We start from the raw sequence: 17,039 nt of genomic DNA on the forward strand, positions 1-17,039 counted from the left end.
AATAAAACATCTACGGTATGTAAATATGTATAGTTTTTAAATGCTACATACACAAATACTTTATGATAAAGCTGCAAAATTAAATTTTTTCAAATCTTGGCCATTTATCATTTAAAAAAAGATAGCAATCCCATTTTCAACATAGGTTAAGGACATTTCCGATAGTGGAACGGTTTGGAAAAATATTGGGATTAAAAACAGGATTATCTCTCCTTGCATAACACAAAATAATTGAACTGAATAAATAATGATAATCTTATTCAGGTAGGATATGACTTTATTAAATTGCGATAATCCTATAAAATTTCCGTGAGTTTGTTAAATTTCGATGATGTCATTAAATTAACCGGCGAGTTTCTCGATATTTGCATAATCAAATCAAGCTTATTATTTTATGTATGCTGTTGCACATTATCCCTGAAAGTGAATATGGCAAAGGATAACAAACCAAAAAAATTATTATATTCTTGCCAATTGACAAACAATGTGGCGAAAGTCGATTTCGCGAAAATAAATTTTCGCCAAAATGATAAAAGAAATATAATAAAATCACGTACACCGAAATTATTGTCACAGTTGGCGATAATGAAAAACATTTACGGGCACCTACATACATATATAAATTTTTCCATTAATCCTGACAAATAAGTTGAAATAAAAATGACTTCTACTTATTATTCTGTCATTGGCATGTATTTAGAATCGATGAATTTTTTCACCAAAGTTTGTTGATTTGTTTTGACAAATTTCTTTCTCCAAACTGTTCAATTTCCTCTCTGCCTACGCTTGTTGTATTGGATATGCCACTAAAAACAGTATCGGCCAACGATGCGCACTCTTATCCGCCCTTATGCATCCGTCGCTACCGCCAACGCTTATCCATCAGTGTCCACCCTTATCCATCGCTAACCATTCTTATCCATCCGTCGCCGCCGCACTCTCTTATCCATCGCTATCCATCCTTCGGCATCTCCATCCATTCTTATGCATAAGTCGTCGCTGTATTAGTTTATTCATCTAACTCGTGTACTCGTTATGATCACAACTCAAAAGCATGAAAATCAGTCTCATTATGTCTCATGAAAATGAAGACGGATTATTCACCAAGCAAGTTGTAACAAAGAAAAGATATCAAATGTCTTATGCCGGGTTTATGCTCACCCTTCAAAAATAACAGTGCGCAGCTAAATAAAGTAAAATAGACTTAGCTGAGCTGTAGTTGGTTTGTTGATAATAAGTTTTTACGACTCTAAGTAAAGTGCAAATGTAACACTGATTAAAAGTGCAAAGTGCTCAAAGGGTAAAATAAAATATTACGAGAACAAATGTTAGTGTTTCTCATACTCGTCGTCATTACAGCAAACGGTCAGAGAGCCTTATTCTTAAAATTTTATTCTACTTTGCTTAATTAAATTAACTAATAATTATTTATTTTTCAGCATGTGCCGCGTCCCAAGCAAATGAGAATTGTGAGGTATGTATCCGAGATGGATGCTACGACTTTATTAGTGGGGAGAATTCAACATGCGGCTTGCCTCCAGCCCCACCGAAAACCGAAATAATAATTCCACCCGGCGAATACTGTGACTCAGGAACAACCAGAACACCATTCCCTACGTCAACCTCAGCACCCCACATCATCTCACACGACATCGATTAATGGGAAGTGAGTCACTTCCCACCAAGGAAGGGTAAGCATAAAATATTGTTACTCGTCGTTTGATTATCAGAAATATTACTATTATTATTTAGATATTTTCCGCGCTGGGGATTAGAAGTTGTTTATATGGACGAAGTAAAAAATACTCTCCATTCAAGCTAGTATTTGAGATATGAAGTTGGAGAACATGTTCCTGGTAAGGCATTAATCAAATTCTCATTCTCGCTCGTGTATAAATTGTATGATTTTTTGATACAGGAGTGTTTTACGAGCCAGAAATTTATCCGTGGTATAGAAGGCGTCGGAACCAAGCGTCCTAGCTCAGTGTCCGGTTAGATGTTCTATTTCTATGTCCTGCTTTAAAATCTGCAAAGTGTTCTTCTGTATGCGACGTTATTCCAGTATGGAAAATTGTTCACATTCACACAGACTTCCACAAGCACTTTATTGTCCGTTGCAATAGCTAGATTCCTTTTTCTTTGGCTGGCACCTGCTTTCATAACATTTTCCAAAAATTCACGTTCGCTTTCAAATCTTTCCATGACCACTAAATTGGACTGAAAACAAACAGGCTATCGTCATTGAATACGCTTGACCTCACTGAAAAATTACGATTTTGACGCGGACTTAAATAAAAAAAACACAACCATGAACTTGTTTTGTACAGTAATCATAAATGTCTTTAAGAAATCTACTGTTCCCTGGCATTATTTGTCGTGCTAGTATTGAAATGATGCTCCGATCGCGAGGAAAGTGAAATATCTGCAGAAAGGGACAATTAATTAGAGATTCGTATATTTATTAATGCTTTGGATTTCAACTTACTGCCAATTATTCAACCAACAAGTTCGCAGTCTTAATCCTTTTGTGTAGCGACTGTGCAGTATGCAAATTACGCTTATTCTGCTGTGATGAACAGTTTGCGTTATAAATCCTGTAATAAATTCGCATTTTCGGCCCCCAAATTCTTGCCCATAATCATCAAAAATAATTAAACTCTCTGGTTTTAAGTAGCTGTCATCCCACCGGTTTATGAATTTCAGTTCGGGATTATTTTTTTCAAATTCCATAAATTCGGGTTGCTGCTGGGGGGCCACATATGTGACGTGTTTTATGTCACCAGCAATTACTTCCTGACAAAACTGATGCAATCATTTAACAGTATCACATCATCACAATATTACATGCATTTGAAGATGAACGAATAACGCATGTATGTACCTTCCTTCGTTAACTTATTTGCTGACACAAAAAGCTCTTTCCTGCCTTGGCTGGTCTATGTAAGTTTGGATAGAAACACAGGGGAGAGTTAAGTTTCAAATATGTAATCTCTGGAGTTTTTATTTTAGCTGTATCGATACATAGGGATGTAAAAAATCACTTACTCACCCTACCAAATACATAGCAAACGGATGTAAAATCTGCAGAAGCAGTTGGTCTGGAGCGAGCATAGTGTTGCCTGTGCTTGTAGAAACACACTGATTCGCATATTGAAAATCACAAACTAATTTCATCATCTTCATCATCATGAAAAGAAATTCGAGTGTAGCTTATCGCGGTGGCCATGACATTACCTGTCCATTGTTGAATTATTCAATGCGAAGTTCACCTTTGCCGTTAATCACCGAGAATTCAACGCTGACATGGACCCTAGAAACACTGGAAAATGGCAATTATCATCCCTGCATCAGCAGTGTCCTTATCGGTTTGTGTCCAGATTACTACGAGTACAACTCGACATCACCCTTCTTTGGTAATGATAAGTTGTCGAGGTTCGAACTGGATTATCAGGAACGGTTTGCTAAGGATGTGCTTGATCCATTAAAGGCCTTTGGTGGATTAGATATGTATATATGTTTTTTTACACCATATAATTTGCTGCCTAATGATATGTATTTTGATTTAAAACAAATGTGTATTGATAATGATATCATTTTTGATAGTATAGAACTAACGAAAAATTTATATAGTCCTGACATTTCGAATAATGTGTACTTTGCTTGTAGATATAGTAATTCATACAAACCAAACAATGTTTGCCTTGATCAAATTTTTAGATTGTATGAATTGGATCAAAACGATTTATTACGCAGATCACTCTTACGTAATCTACCAGAGAAATCAAATTACTTGGCTTTTGGGTTGAAATAAACAAGTGTATTTGTATTTAAATTTGTTAAGTGTTGAAATTGTCATTAATTTGCTTTGGTTCATGTAGAAATTTCATAAATTTTCTACTTCTTAGTAAGTATATATTTAGCGTTACATGCGTCGATGACGGTTAGTCTTTGATTTGCATATGACAATGACGTGACGACTGATGCATAAGAGTGGATAGCGATGGATAAAAGAGTGCGGCGTCGACGGATGGATAAGAATGGATAGCCGTGGATAAGGGTGGACACTGGTGGATAAGCGTGGGCGGTAGCGACGGATGGATAAGGGCGGATAAGAGTGCGCATCGTTGGCCGATACTGTTTCTAGTGACACCCAATACAACATACGCTCGGGCATAAATATGTAAAATATTGTAAATTTAAGGCTTGAATTTCCAAAATTATGCATTTAATATTTACAGTTGAGTGTCGTACCCGTCATCCTCATTTTTATAATAACTGCAAAATTTAAGAGTAAATCGATACATATGTATTTAGATTTATGCATTTATATGCTACATACGTCTTAGTTTAAGCAATAAACTAGAAGCAGAATCGGCGCATATCCTGCAATAGACAAAAGCAAAACAGCCGGTACGGAAGCTTATATGGTCTGCTCGATTTTCTCTATAACCTGATCCGCAAAAATATCAAAATTACAAAATTACTTCCATATAAATTGGCGCACCAGTGGATATTTCATCTTGCTATACGCGAGCTCGCATTCGTAACCTTAAACTAGTTGTTTGGCCTGATATTCGAGCCTGGAATTCACACTGTAATGGTGAATCCCCGGATTCACCGACTTCAGCATTTTAAGACTCCACTACATCCGAATCTGTATTTGTTTGAACCCGACTCTAAAAAGTTGATAAACCCGAATTCATGTGGTGCACTACTTCAAACTTATCTAATCCGAAATTGCCAAAAGCAATCTCATTCCATGTCCGATTGGGATGTTTAAATCAATCCCAACTCACTTCAATCTTTCCAATCATCAATTGAAAATGCTGATCAAAGTTTTAAAATAAATATTATTTAGTTCTGCCAAAACCTGCCACAAGAGTCGTCGATAAACTTGAAAACTGAAGCCATGGCAACCCTCCGAATGTGGAAACTTTTAGCATTATTTGTAACTCTATTCGGCAAAACTTTGAATCTGTTGAATTACGAGGTTACCATCTCGGAAAGGAAACTTTCCCTAGTTTCTCCAATTTCAAAGAGGAGAAAGTATTTTATCCTGACGAGTACGTGCTGGTTGACGATTCACACGTTCTACTGTTTTGGAACATTGGGTAAAATGATTACCCAGCCGAGAAGGTGGGGGACGGTGGACTGCATTAGTGTCATGGAAATGATGCAGGTTTACATGCTCGTCTTGGGAGCCTTTCTACCCGCTTCAATTTTGGCGATTAATCACATCCTCTGTTTCACACCGAGCGTTATACCAAACATTTTTAATTGTATCACCCAATTCGAAAAAGATACTAAAGGTAATATGAATAAATCGGGGATAAAATTAACATTATGAAATTTTCGCGTATGAAAATTTTCTGAAGGAAATTTGACCAGATATTCTGCACATAGTTGGCCAAACTTTCTCACGAAAAACTGTAGAGCAATATGTGCATAAACTATGCAGAATGTATGCACATACGGATCTGCAGAATAGACCCGGCAGATAAGTATATTCTGCAGTCTTGCGTCAGATTTTCATACATGGAGTTACATACATATGTATATCATTTCCTGTTAGAAATTCCGAGGTTGCTACAAATTTTGAAGAAAATGTAGCCCCAACATCGTAGACCATTCGAAATATAAAATCCAAAATTTGTATTTTTAATTGGACATTTCTCTATTCTCTATTCCAAATCTGTCTCAGAATTTTATCTCCCACTATTTAAAAAAAAATCAATTTCAGACTTGGTCAAAATAAACCCCACCAACAAATACGTTATCGTCGAAATGGGAATGTTTCTCATGCTCTGGGAATCCTACATTGTCGGCCTGGTCGCAGCCCCAATCTGCGTTTACATAGGGATCGATCCACTCCACGTCTTATTTTCAACAAAACCCCACAATTACTCCTTTCTTCTTACCTTATTCCGAATCGGATTGTTCGGCCTCGTCGCGGCGGACGTTATGAAATCCGTCACTGCATTTTTCCTCTTGAGATTAATGGTCGTCTGTTCGATAAACGATATAATCAACGATCTCCGCCGTTTAACCGGTACGAAAGGCATGCTGCTCGGAAACAAGGAAATTTATCTCTTTCGAAAAATGTATGTTTGGAACAAATACACGAATTCCACTTTCTCAGCTTTTGCAGTCCCTCCCTCCATATTTTTCGGTATTTCTGTCGTAATTTTGACGTATTTTGGAAGTATTAGACTCTCCGGAAAGATGATGTTTCTAGCTTATTTACTGAATCCGATTGGCGGGTTTTTAGCAACGTGTTTCGTCGTAGTTTTTATTCCCCAGGCCGCGAAGATGTTTGAATATTCGACCTCGTTTTTAAGAGAGATGCGAAATGCGCCAAATTTATTGAAAATGCAGCGGAAAGGTTGGAAATCTTTGAGACCTTTGAACATTCAGGTGGGCCAGTTTGGCGTGGTGAGTAGAAAGTTGACCCCGATATTAATAAAATTCGCGGTTGAGACTACGGTTACTTTGTTGCTCACGTTTTGAGTATTCTTTGTGCAAAAAATTAACTCTTACGAATTTAATATCAAACAATAGCAAGCGGAATCCATTGCAAACGTGCATACATATGTATATTACTCGTTACCGACTCTGGTAAACATTTTAATACTGATTTTATTATTTCAGAGAGTATTTAATTGATTTATTCCCGGATTAATTTGAGTCTATTTATTTAAATCGAAACAATATTTTTACAGCTTATGTAATTGTCCATAAGTAGTTGTGATAAGCGTGGTTTCTTAACATGCACATATTTACATACCTAACCACACACATATGAATGCAAATATTTAACACTTTCCACATAATTATTTCACATTTTCCTCCACTCCGGAAGTGGTTTTCATAGATAATGTGTTATTGTAGCTTACGAAATGAGGATCAAGTTCAAGTTGACAGTAACAAAAATTATAAGAAAGTAAGTATATAAATATGACTTCAGAAGATTTTGTTCCATAATTTACTACCATTTTGCTGCATAAATTGCAATTTGTTAATGCATTATTTAAAATTTTATGTAATGAGTTACATACAAACATAACATATTTATCAGTATTAATTATGTAAATAAAGAAAACGTGATGCAATGAATGTCTCGGGTGACGTTTACAATTTAACCAAGATGACGGACCTTGCTGGATTCATGACCCTCTAAAAATTTGCATGCAATTAAAACGATTAAAACTATGATTGACATCATAGTTTTTCCTAACAAACGCACGGATCACATTACTGAAAATAATGCGCAAGTATTTATCACGTACATATGTGAATACAATACGCACGTGTACATAATTCAGTAGAACCCACATATTTACATATTTCTCGCTAAATTAAAATGCCACACGCGCATAATTACGTTTTCTGCAAATGTTGTAAAAAAATTGATTTAAACTCCAGCGAAATTTTAAAACTTGCAAAGGAACGGCCAGACACTACGGCATCATAAAATCGCTGAATTTTGGGATCACCCACACCACCTGCTCCTTATCCTGCTCATGTTAAACTTAGCAGGAGTGAGGCAGGCTGGACATAACCTAACCAATGACACATTGTATGAACGTTCCTAGAAACAAAAATTGCAGACTTTGTCCACACGCAGGAAATTTATGGTTACGTTTCTTAGCATACCAAACGCACGTAAATTGTAGTTAAAATTTCCGTTACCAGAAATCACCCTTTACTTCAATATTTTCCTCATTCTCAGTTCAATCGGCGTAAAATTTATGTACTCGCACTCGTGAACATAATGCTGAGCAACATTAAAGTGGTCGAATTGCTCCTGTATATTCACATGATTCTACTACCAGTAAGATTTCCAGTTACATATTTACATAATTACGTGCATAAGTAATGTAGCTAATTTAATGGAAATTTGTGCACTCTTAAAAATAAAGTTACCTTTTTAACGAAAAGTATTTAAATGTACTTTCAAATTGATAGTTTTCGAGTCAAAATCGAATTGATAGTTTCAATTCGATAGTAAGTAAATTATACATACGCATGTAATCCAGAGTATCGTCGACTTGATAAAGACCAAAGTTTACCCGGGATTTTGCATAGTTTTCTTAATACAAAATTCAAACTGACGTGACTTTGCTAAAGAGTAGCCTTATTTTTTAGAGTGTATTTAGTAGAAATATATATTCTTTAAGAGAATAATCCTAATTTCCAGGCTATCAGCATCGTTTGTGCCGTGCAAAATGAGACTTTGCCCCTAAAACATAAATCCTTAGGAATAACTTATGCTTTGATTGTTTCCTTGGGCGTGATAGGGTTCGGAAATATTTTGGCCGTACTGGTATGGCGGGTAAGATTACTTTTTTCCGGGCAACTTTCCACAATTTAAAAAAACGGGTATTTTAATTTTATTATATTAATTTTCAGAGATCAGAACGATTCGTTTACTTTTATCAAGTTTTCTTCTTCATTATCCCACCAATTTTTTGGGCCCTACTAAACTACCCGATTTTGTCGGAGAAGCACATCCCGACAAAGTTGGGATTAATACCCGCCTTTCACTTCTTGTTTTGCTTAACATTCATGAATTGCGGAATCCTGCTGGGAATTTATCAAGACTTGTTAAGAACGAATGTGGGATATCCCCCAGCTTCGAGGCGGATTGGGGTTCATGTCACCAAGCTAATTAGACTACATTTCTGGGCACATTTTGTAAGCACAAATTAATTAACATTTACACAAACCACGTTAAGAAAGGTGGACGATCTGTAAAAGTGCAGAGTTTTTATCAATCCTGTGTTTCATCAATCCCAAATCTGCTGCTGCGTTAAATTTGTGAAAATCGCAAACCAAAATTTGAACGGCCTTCGTTCAGGAACGTAGGCAAATTTTCTGTGTCAAAATTTTTCAAGGTAGATACATTTGTAGATTTGTGCAAAACAATGCATACAAGAGGCGGAAGAATAAAACCCATGCTATGTAATTTAATGAAAATATGTAGAATATTTACAAGGCGAGTTTACCTTACGGCAGAATTCCTTACAGTAATTTCTTCTGTAGAGTATCCCAAGTGTTGAGACCTTTCCAGCAAATCTTGAATTTTGCTGCTGTTTTTTGACCATGTGTTTTAACATTTACTAATCGTTTACCAGTCTTACACACAAACCATAATTTACTTAATTAACTAAATACTCTTCGTTGCAGGGTTACACCGTAATGTCTCTGGCACTTGTCATTTCTGCACAATTTACACGCACATTTTATGGTACGTGAATCTTTTTTTCAATGTGAGATATGAAATTGTGAGAATTGTTTTATCTATCATAGTGCTTCATTCTTTTTCCAGAATTCCTCCCATTTACAATCCCAATTTTTTTGAGTGAATTAATGCGATTGATATTTTGGTGCATGTTCTACAAGGCTTATCAATTAGTAATTACCAAATAGTGTGCAATCAAATTTCGACGTTCATCCTAAGAATCAGGCACCAGAATTACTATGACGATAGTCCCTCCCTCAACCACTTTTTCTCTATAGAGACTCAAGAACTGCTAAACTGATCGGAAATGTAAACAACGCAAAATTGCGCGATCGACATGCAATTCAAAACTTACGCATTTTGTAACCTTAGAAATACATTTTTAATTTATTTTTATCGCCATGACCTTTTTTTCGTCACCATATGACCATAGCAGTTTTTGAGAGTCCCTATAGAGAAAAAGTGGTTGAGGGAGGGACTATCGTCATAGTAGTTCTGGTGCCTGCTAACAATGAAGGTCTCTCAGACCATGTTAACTAATTTTGGCCAAATTAGCGTCAATTTATCACGAATTCAATTACCAATGCTACAACATTTGACCAAGCCACGCTCCCCTTTTGCGCAGGTTTGCCAGAAATATATGCATCCAAAAGGGGATGACAACGTAAAGTATAAAATCAGTCAACTTTATTTACTTTATGGGCATGTTTTCTCCTTTTTGGACGCATGTAAATTTCTCCTTACAAGAAACAGACTGTCATATCAAATAAATTTGTGATAGATTGACACAAGTCTGATCAAAATCTGGGAGCTTACGATAGGAAACCTTCATTCTAAGTTGGTCGAGGTGGTAAAGCAAGTTGCTTTAAGCAACTCAAAAATATTCAGTTCTTAGAGATTTTCTTCTCCACAGAAAAGTTCCAAACCGATCGCACGACTGGTTTTCGTCACCTACACGAACGACGTGATTGGGAAAGGAATCCAATTCGTTGCCGACTACCACAGGCAAATCGTTCTCGCAAAACCGTCCGGATTTTCGGACAAGCTCGGGATAACTTTTCCCCTACAACTTTTCGTATTTATCTTCTTCTACCGGCTTTGGTTCGTTTTCATAAACTACTTTAAACGAAGAAGCGAATCCGTGGAGATGGACCATTTTCACCGGAGTTTTGAAAAATTTATGACTGAGACAAAAATACCGGTGATTAAGGTGAAATGTGGTATGGAAACTTTTCATAACTTTATAGCTAACTAGAAGAAACTGAGGTGTTCGGCGAGGTTTAAGGGTTGATTAGCCTATATCAAAATCACTTGAATCAAACCTCATCAAGGAGTCATTGCTTTATTCTAAAATTGTTCATTTTACAAATTGACAAAATATCATTCATTCATTTATTACTCATTCCCATGTATTCAAAATTAGGAAAAATCTATATTCATTAATTACTAATTTTATTTCGAATTCGCCTTATTTTGACGAATTTCACAAATTATGGCTTATTTTTGTAAATCCGATTTTTTTCCCATGTGGGTAAACAAATTTTCTAACCAACACCTGAATTTTTTGTATTCACTTTTTTTTGAATTAACCGTAATGTTGAATTTCTTGCATTGCATTGCAACGACATTGCAAGAAATTCAATGTGCAAAAAATGCAATTGTCCAGTTAGGCGTTAACCTTTAATTTAACTGACACCTCGGCGCGTTTCCAAGTGAAATAAGTATGTCCCCTAATGCGAGTGTTCCATTTTTAGACCAATCTGACGCCACGTTTTTGGGGGGAGGCTTTTTCGGAAAAGTGTACAAGGCAGAGATGATCCATCCTAGGGACGAAATCGTAGCAGTGAAATTCATCACCGATTTCAAATCGGTACTCAAAGACGCGACCGCTTTGGAAAAGGAGTTACAAATTTTAACCTTCCTTTCCTCCCATGGGAACCCGAATCTCGTCGGGTTTCACGGAATCGCCTGGCATTTTTCCAATTTCACGTATCAAGTTGGCATCGTCCTGCAATATTGTGCGGGCGGAATGGTTACACAATATTTGGACGGAATCCGGTACCAGGACAGCTTCCCGTGGAATGTGAAACCGGAAATGTTCAAAACTCTGGATAAATGGAGTCTCCAAATTGTGAATGCGATGAAATACTTGGAATCGAGAAATGTACGTAGTATTTCCGAAAGAAAAATTAAATAATGGTTTGGTTTTTAAGACGTGAACCTGTCCGCTATGAGCTGTGCATGTAAAAAATTGGTCGCTTTAAAAAATCAAGCCATACTCGTCTTCCAATTCACTTTCTTAATTTTTGCGTGTCAATGCATGTAGATTATCCATGGCGATCTCGCAGCCCGAAATGTGCTCTTGGACGGACACCAAAACGCAAAACTGGCCGATTTTGGAATGTCTCTCAAGTTATATCAGTACCAGGAATACGCTCTTCCAGGCCAGACGGTAGGGGAACCATAAACTAAAACACGATGTTACATTAACGAGTTACAGATACATGTAAATCTCTATTAGTTGACCTTGAAATGGGTTTTATGAAATTTGGAATGCACAAGTTGTCTTAAAAACAGTTAGCAAAGGTTTTCTCGTAGACATAATTTCTTCATGAAATGCAGAAAATTAGCCCCACCTCGCGGACAATCCTCGTAATATGTGCAGCACTACGCTATGGCCCCATACTTCTTTTACCTTACAATTTCTTACCTTGTGGTACAACAAATCCTATAAAGCTGCAAGAAATCAAGACCTTGGATGTTACTCGTTACACTAGATAATAATGACATTCATTTATTCTGCCAGGTGTTCCCCTGGAGGTACATGGCCCTTGAAGTTCTGCAGGATCTAAAATTCTCTGCAAAATCCGATGTATGGTCGTTCGGCGTGCTTCTCTGGGAATTGTACACCTTCGGAGAAACCCCATGGGCAGGGATGGAATGGAATGCGGACTTTGTAACCCAGCTCACAAACGGACGAGTACTCAGAGCACCCGAGTTTGCGCGTCAAATTTATAATGGTACGCATGCACAGTAGGGTTGCACCGAGTACTCGGCCTAGTTTTAAGGTTTTGGCTATAACCTAACTCGGCCAAGTATTATGGCACTTTAATTTACTACTTTTAAGGTCATCATCATGCACCCGTGTTGATAATACCTATATAGTGCTTCTTAAACTCCCATGCATATTAATTTTTGTTATTTAAGTGTCACCCAGAGTTTCACCAAGTACTCGGCCGTACGGAGTATACTCGGCCTGACCAATGAGTTTTTTCTAAATTCCAGTGGAACTTATATATTCAATTAAGGTAGATATTTTACTTAAAGGTAACTCAAATAAATAGTATCCAAGTTGTTTTTAAGTAAAAAAATCTACATTAATTGAACATACTAGTTCCACTGGAATTTAGAAAAAACTCACTGGTACTCGGTGTGGCCGAGTACTCAAACGGCCGAGTACTCGGTGCAACCCTAATGCACCGGGGGGCTTAAATGTCTCGCTACAATGAAAAATGCTGTAAAGGGAAGGATCCCTAAATCACGGATAGTTACGAGGACAACAATTTGTAAGCTGTGAAATTTTATAGACAAAATTTCGGAAACCAATGGAAATTTACGTTCCAATTGAAAATATTTCCATTGTGGCGAAACATTTAACCAACCCATGACATATCAATTACAGTATATAGTATTCATGTGTAGTAGAAATAACGAAGGTGGAGCACATTATGTTCATTCCATTTCTTTCATTCATTTCCAAAACTTTGAGTTTTTCACAATACCATGCAATGCAATATCCCAATCTATTATCTTGTAAAATTTGGGTGAATCGCAGCTTAAATTTTTGCAAAACCACAGCCGGTTTACGAAGCATTGTAGGTATCCATACTTAAAACAACTCCGTTACGATCATGTACCACCACTCGTAACAAACTTTTTATTACTTGGTGACAAATTTATTACACTGTGGTAAAGTCATATACATATTCTTACTTTGTATGTAGTAACTAAACTATTTTGAGTGATTAACTACGACCATGACGGCGTTAGTCTGGACACCATCGTTTAGTTTTCTTCATTTAGTAGTACTACATACGGCAGATCTTTTATTGGCTTAATTAATATACATAAACGAAATTTACATTTACATGTATTTTGCGAATTTGCAGAGGTAATGTTACCCTGTTGGAATGCAGATCCAGGTGAGCGTCCATCATTTGCGAAACTGGAAACATTGCTGTCTCAGGGGAACATGGATTCAAGTTCCGTTCTAACATAATCCGACACTGCAAATAAACTGGTGTCAATTCCGCGCGGTGTAGTCACATATAGACACCACGCGGTGTTAATACGGGCAATTAACACCGCGTGGTGTCTATATGTGACTACACCGCGCGGAATTGACACCAGTTTATTTGCAGTGGACTATTTGAATGAGAATTTTATTATCTATTTACTTACGTGTTTATCAATTAATTATATGTATAATTAATCTCTTAAATGTACATATGCATGCATATTATTAATACGTATAGCACATAAACAGTCTACCCACCAAAGCACATAAATACGTATGTAAATATTGCCAGGATTACTCGTACCCGACAATGGGAAAGTCTATTTAGTAATAAATTAGCGTTATTTTATAAATATTTTATACTTTTTAATCTACTGATTCTCAAAAATCGTGAGTTATCGTAATTTTGTGCAGCATCTCTATTATGAACTTTTATTATTTCTGCTTCCTACTTATGTACATATCTGCGGCTAAAAGCTTGTTTCCTGTTTATTTGTATTTGATTTTTATTTTGGAAGTATATTTATCTTCCCTAAATTTTTATACATTTACATATGTATGTAAATACAGCAAGCATGACGATGAAGATGACGATGAGTATCATATCTATTTATGAATACTGAAGAGTTGTATAACATCGCAAATTTAACTGAATTCTGGTCTTGATCGCGTAATCGTGAAATATGTACGTAGATAAGTACGCAGTTGATTGATTACTGCATATTTATTTGGGTTAAGTATGCTACCCCACTTATACACACAGACACTATTCGTGACTCAGGACCATGGCAATGTATATATAAATAAATTAATAATCGATCAATACTAGTTATTCAATTTATCCTTTAAACTTTGAGCTTGAATGTGGCCATAGATTACCTCACCTGTGTTTATGATTGATTAATTTGTGTTTCTAGATAATAAATGAGTGTCGAGATTGCCCTCAATTAACAGAATGAATTGATAACTTCCTCAAATTCATTGAAAAGGATTTCCCTTAATTTAAAAATGTGCACCCTAAACAATTTGGGGACAAATCTGCACCTATTGTGGAGGTATTTTCCATGATCCTAAATTTTTGGCTATGATTGAAGAGGCGTTTTGGCACCGAAGGAAAATATGTAATTCAAGAACTGGTGCACCAAGCATACGTGCAATCTTTATTTATTCTGCAAAGAAAAATAACTCATTCGTGTTAAAAAAAATCTATAAAATTTTCGGGTTTTTAAAATAATGACTTCCCTTGTTTCTGATAAGCTCTTGACTTACTCATTAAGTAGTTTCGGCTCCTTGGTCGTGAATACGCCGTCCGTCTGTTTGCCTGTCTGACGATCCGTCCGCGACGGTCTGTGGGTCTATGCATTTGTCTGTCTGTCTGTCCGTCAGTGTGTCCATCACTGAAATTAAGAATTCTCGCACTGTCTTCGGCAGGGTTTTAATGAAGTGATGAGACATGGGACTGAAGTTACTTTCGCTATGTGCATTTGAAAAGGTGTATTTCGTCATCTTTGCAAACCCCCCTTCATCATTAGCCAAAAATAGAACACTTCGATAAATATGTACCTCCGCGGGTGACAATTTGCCTCCAAATTATTTATAGTGTATCTTCTGATATTGCGTGATTAGCATTAAATTGAACACGGAAGTCTCAATTAGAACCCGTCGTCACAACATGATTGACATATTTCAATTTCATCTTACAAGGGAACCTTAAGTACTGTCACCTCTCGATTTCCTTCCAAATAGCCTTAATCGACAGATAATTTAGTGAAACTAAAACTTTGTTATAGAACATGCGGTGCAAAATCGCGTTTTCGCGAAATATTTGTGCCAAAACCTGTCATTTTCCCAATGCTTTTAGCATAGCCACCAGCCTTTAGAATGATGAAATGAACTTTACAGAATCTTAATAAAGTTCATTTGTACCTGTCCGCGTAATTTCAGCCCGATCACGAATATTCAAAAAATGATGCAAAGATTCGCAAATTTTTTGCAAATTGCGAAAATTTAAAAACTTTCGCAAATTTTGAATTTCTTCGTTTCTTTAAATTCAACGAATTTATCAGTTTAACTTATATAAAATATATTTTTCTTATTGCAAAAAATTTACAAAATTTGCAAAAATTAAAGTTTACAATTTTTTAATTTTGCTTTTTATAGAAACTTAAAAATTGTCATATAGGTATGCAAGTAAATGGAAAAGCTAATTTGTTGAACAATTAAAACATGCAAGCATTGCAAAAAAATTCTACATATTGAATTAAAAAATTGCACACACTGTTTTTGCAACTTGCAAAGATAAATATCGCAAATAATTTCGAAAAATGTAGACTAGCATTGGTTATTTAACTTATTTTCATGAAAAATTACGAAGTTCAGTTTTTGCAAATTTTTGCAAATTTGTTGCAATAAGAAAAATATATTTTACATCAGTTAAACTGATAAATTCGTTGAATTTAAAGAAACGAAGAAATTAAAAATTTGCGAAAGTTTTTAAACTTTCGCAATTTGCAAAAAATTTGCGAATCTTTGCATCATTTTTTGAATATTCGTGATCGGGCTGAAATTACGCGGACGGGTACATAAATAGTTTTTCAATATTCTATAAAGTTCATTTCATCATTCGAAAGGCTGGGGGCCATGTTAACAGCATTGAGAAAATGCAGGTTTTGGTGCAGCTATCGCCAAATATTTCGCGAAAACGCGATCTTGCACCGCATGTTCTATAACAAAGTTTTAGTTTCACTAAATTATCTGTCGATTAAGGCTATTTGGAAGGAAATCGAGAGGTGACAGTACTTAAGGTTCCCTTGTTAACTGGAATATAGTTGACCAATATTTTACCAGGAAGATTGGAAACATGCGGGGTATAAAAGCGAGTTACCTGAAGCACAATCATTACAACGATGTATGTACTTACTAACAAACAACAGCGCAATAAGTCGGGCAAAACTATGGAAATTTGCAATTCAAATTTTTCCTTGCTCTGTATTTTACTCTGCGTGGGAAAAATAAATTCGCAAACTACCGAAACACCTTGCGACTCCATTTTATTACCCGAAGTAGCTATTTTATTAAAGTAAAAATATAATTCAATAAATGATTAATATTTACTTTTTGGATTTATTTGCAAGTACGATGGATGTCCACCGTGGGAAAACGTTCCAACTTATTTTCCGTATCCGTACGACTGCCGGAAATTTATCGAGTGTGGCAACGGGGACGCAATTGTGCAATGCTGTCCGCCAAGAACGGTGTGGGATCAGAATTTATTGGTCTGCAATCACGAAGGGGTAACTCCTTGCGTCATTGTCACTACCACGGAAGTATCGTCCAGGTAAGTAAATCGTGCTAGATTGATACTATGCATATATATTAAATTGTGACGATTCCGACTATGGAGGCTACAAACGGCGAAATCATAAACTAAATAGGACAACGTTCGATTTAAGCGTGAGTTTTTAAATCTGTGTTTTAGCGATCCTACTACAACGACCACAC

At 36.2% G+C, this 17,039-nt stretch overlaps 1 protein-coding gene across 1 annotated transcript; it reads left to right on the top strand.

The window, feature by feature from the left end:
* Window positions 1–7,749: 7,749 nt before the first annotated feature.
* On the top strand, window positions 7,750–13,891 carry LOC110856523 (vascular endothelial growth factor receptor 1). The gene is made up of 10 exons (XM_022105008.2): window positions 7,750–7,831; window positions 8,198–8,332; window positions 8,410–8,694; window positions 9,187–9,247; window positions 9,329–9,414; window positions 10,155–10,461; window positions 10,996–11,405; window positions 11,568–11,693; window positions 12,048–12,261; window positions 13,411–13,891. Exons 1-10 carry the CDS (start codon window positions 7,772–7,774, stop codon window positions 13,518–13,520), a joined length of 1,794 nt encoding a protein of 597 aa, XP_021960700.2. The 5' UTR covers window positions 7,750–7,771; the 3' UTR covers window positions 13,521–13,891.
* The last annotated feature ends 3,148 nt before the right edge of the window (window positions 13,892–17,039 follow it).

Source organism: Folsomia candida, unplaced genomic scaffold (assembly GCF_002217175.1).
Source record: "Folsomia candida strain VU population unplaced genomic scaffold, ASM221717v1 Fcan01_Sc016, whole genome shotgun sequence".
Taxonomy (NCBI): Eukaryota; Metazoa; Arthropoda; class Collembola; order Entomobryomorpha; family Isotomidae; genus Folsomia; species Folsomia candida.

Excerpts from the sequence above, each read along its gene's own strand:
- LOC110856523 (XM_022105008.2), top strand. The coding sequence starts at position 7,772 with ATGCTGAGCAACATTAAAGTGGTCGAATTGCTCCTGTATATTCACATG. Across the intron at positions 9,248-9,328 it reads ATTTACACGCACATTTTATG|AATTCCTCCCATTTACAATC; the intron begins GTACGTGAATCT and ends TTCTTTTTCCAG. Across the intron at positions 10,462-10,995 it reads GGTGATTAAGGTGAAATGTG|ACCAATCTGACGCCACGTTT; the intron begins GTATGGAAACTT and ends TTCCATTTTTAG.